At 47.0% G+C, this 2130-nt stretch overlaps 1 protein-coding gene across 1 annotated transcript in view; it reads right to left on the reverse strand.

The window, feature by feature from the left end:
• Nucleotides 1–2130, reverse strand: part of LOC111952951 (SNF-related serine/threonine-protein kinase) — a 46356-nt gene that overhangs the window by 4568 nt on the left and 39658 nt on the right. The window contains exons 4-5 of the mRNA XM_023971989.2: nt 476–688; nt 134–271 (exon numbers count right to left, since the gene is read on the reverse strand). Of these exons, the coding sequence (XP_023827757.1) occupies nt 134–271; nt 476–688 (351 nt within the window). The remainder of the gene's footprint in view (nt 1–133; nt 272–475; nt 689–2130) is intronic.

The raw sequence follows: 2130 nt of genomic DNA on the forward strand, positions 1-2130 counted from the left end.
CACTGTGTGCCTTTGTGAATCATTGTGACTGACTGACTACACTGTGTGCCTTTGTGAATCATTGTGACTGACTGCACTGTGTGCCTTTGTGAATCATTGTGACTGACTGTACTAAATGAATGCTGAGTCTTACTGGAGTTGTGATGGCTCGGCCCATGAACTGTCGACTTTCGGGATCTCGCTGGGCTGCTCCTGCTTGTCTCTCAGGATGCGCTCCCCCAGCAGGTAATACGTGGCTGTGATGTGGTTGTATTGATCCGCTTCTAGAGCCCTGGGGGTAACACAATGACACACAATTTTGTTTAAATTTAGAATAGAATATGTAAAAACAACCACATTTCAGACCTGCATCCACAAATGCATATCACCAAGTTATCTTGCTTGAAAAGCTTTCAGATCTGAGGTAAAGTACAAAGGAAGAGGATTGAGAGAAAGAGAATATGGGGAGAAGAGGAAGATATAGGGAAGTCCTCACTGTTGGATGGCATCGCGGTAAGCGATGTTGCCGCTGATCATGGCTTGGAGGATGATCTCGTGTTCCTCCTGGGACAGGCTGTGGTGGGAGGTGAGGGGGGCGGCACTGTGCCCTGTGGGGGAGGGGTTGACCCCCTGCAGCCAGGAGTGGTTCTCGATCTCCTCCAGGGAGGCACGGCTAGACGGGTCCCTCTGCAGCATACGGGAGATCAAACTGGGAGAAAGAGAGAGATAGACAGAGACAGATAGAAAGAGAGAGACACAGTTGAGAATTCACCTTCCATAGATCAGATACTATATATACCTCTGTGGACTCTTTTTTGTAACATTGGTACACGAGTGAAGTTCTCATGCATACTGATTCAGTTATTGACAGGCAAAGCACATAACCCCATTTATCTGTGATACGAGAGTGAATGAGATCAAACTGTCAATCTATTTCATCATCAATATTCATGAGCGCCTGCAGACATCAGACAGTCTTTAGGTGCATCCATGCAGGGCAGGTAATTTGCTGAGAGGCATGGCACAGCCTGACTGTGTGCATCATCGTGCAGGCTCTGACACAGGATGGGGACTTTGTATTCCTCTCTATATGTCTGTGTGTGTGTGTGTGTGTGTGTGTGTGTGTGTGTGTGTGTGTGTGTGTGTGTGTGTGGTGGGGGGATGAGGGGGCCAGAAGAGAGAGATAGGGCGAGGTGGTGTTGTGTGTGTGTGTGGTGGTTGTGTGTGGTGTGGTGTGTGTTTTTGTGTTGTGTGTGTGTGTGTGTGTGTGTTTCATCGTGCTATTTATCCTCGTGGGGCTAAAATCTCCAAGTCGCCCAGCAGGGAGAGTAAATACAGGAAAAATCTTTCTCCCGTCGTGGGGGACTGTGGAATAGTGTTATTTGGAAGCTTTAGGGTGGACTGGTGGGTGAGTAATATGAGAGAGGGGCTGTGAGGTGAGTAAGGAGTTTGATGTTTAGGTAAGTTAGGGTGAAGGGTTTGAGGTGTTCAAAGTGCCGGTGTTAGTTTACTGAAAAATAAGAATTTTGAATGAGATAATTTTAGGTCCCCACAAGGATAGGAAAAACATGGTGTGTGCGTGATGTGTAGCAAACGCCTTTAAGTGGTTTTAACCATTGCAGACCAGGACACCTATTCTCAGCCATGAAAGGCTCATCCTCCTTAATAATGCCTCATATTTCCCTTATGTCCATTTACACTGTGCAAGTACCGCATACTCTCTGAACCTCCAAATAATGCTCTTGTTGTTGGATATATTCCTATCATACAACAGCTGAAATATTAAACAAGAGAATGATTACCACTCCTCCTACTGACCCATGCAACATCTCAAACACTACTATCCAGTAAAGTAAAGCATTAACTACAAAGTAGTAGAGTAGTAGGGGAGAGGAGAAAAGAAGACAACAAGGAGGACAGCACGGAGAGAGAGAACAGATACGGGGCAGAGGACCGAGAGAGATAGCGGGAGCAGAAAGCACAGAGGGGAGAGAGAGAGCAGGGAAGAGGAGAAGAGAGAGAGGGAGAGAGACAACAGAGGGGACGAGAAAGAAGTCGGAGCCCAATGGAGAGGGAAAGAAGAGAGAAGAGAAGTGAGAGGGACAGATAGTGAGAGGAGAGATTGGCAGGAGAGAGAGATGAGGGTGGTGC

This window comes from Salvelinus sp. IW2-2015, linkage group LG26 (assembly GCF_002910315.2).
Source record: "Salvelinus sp. IW2-2015 linkage group LG26, ASM291031v2, whole genome shotgun sequence".
NCBI classification, from domain to species: Eukaryota; Metazoa; Chordata; class Actinopteri; order Salmoniformes; family Salmonidae; genus Salvelinus; species Salvelinus sp. IW2-2015.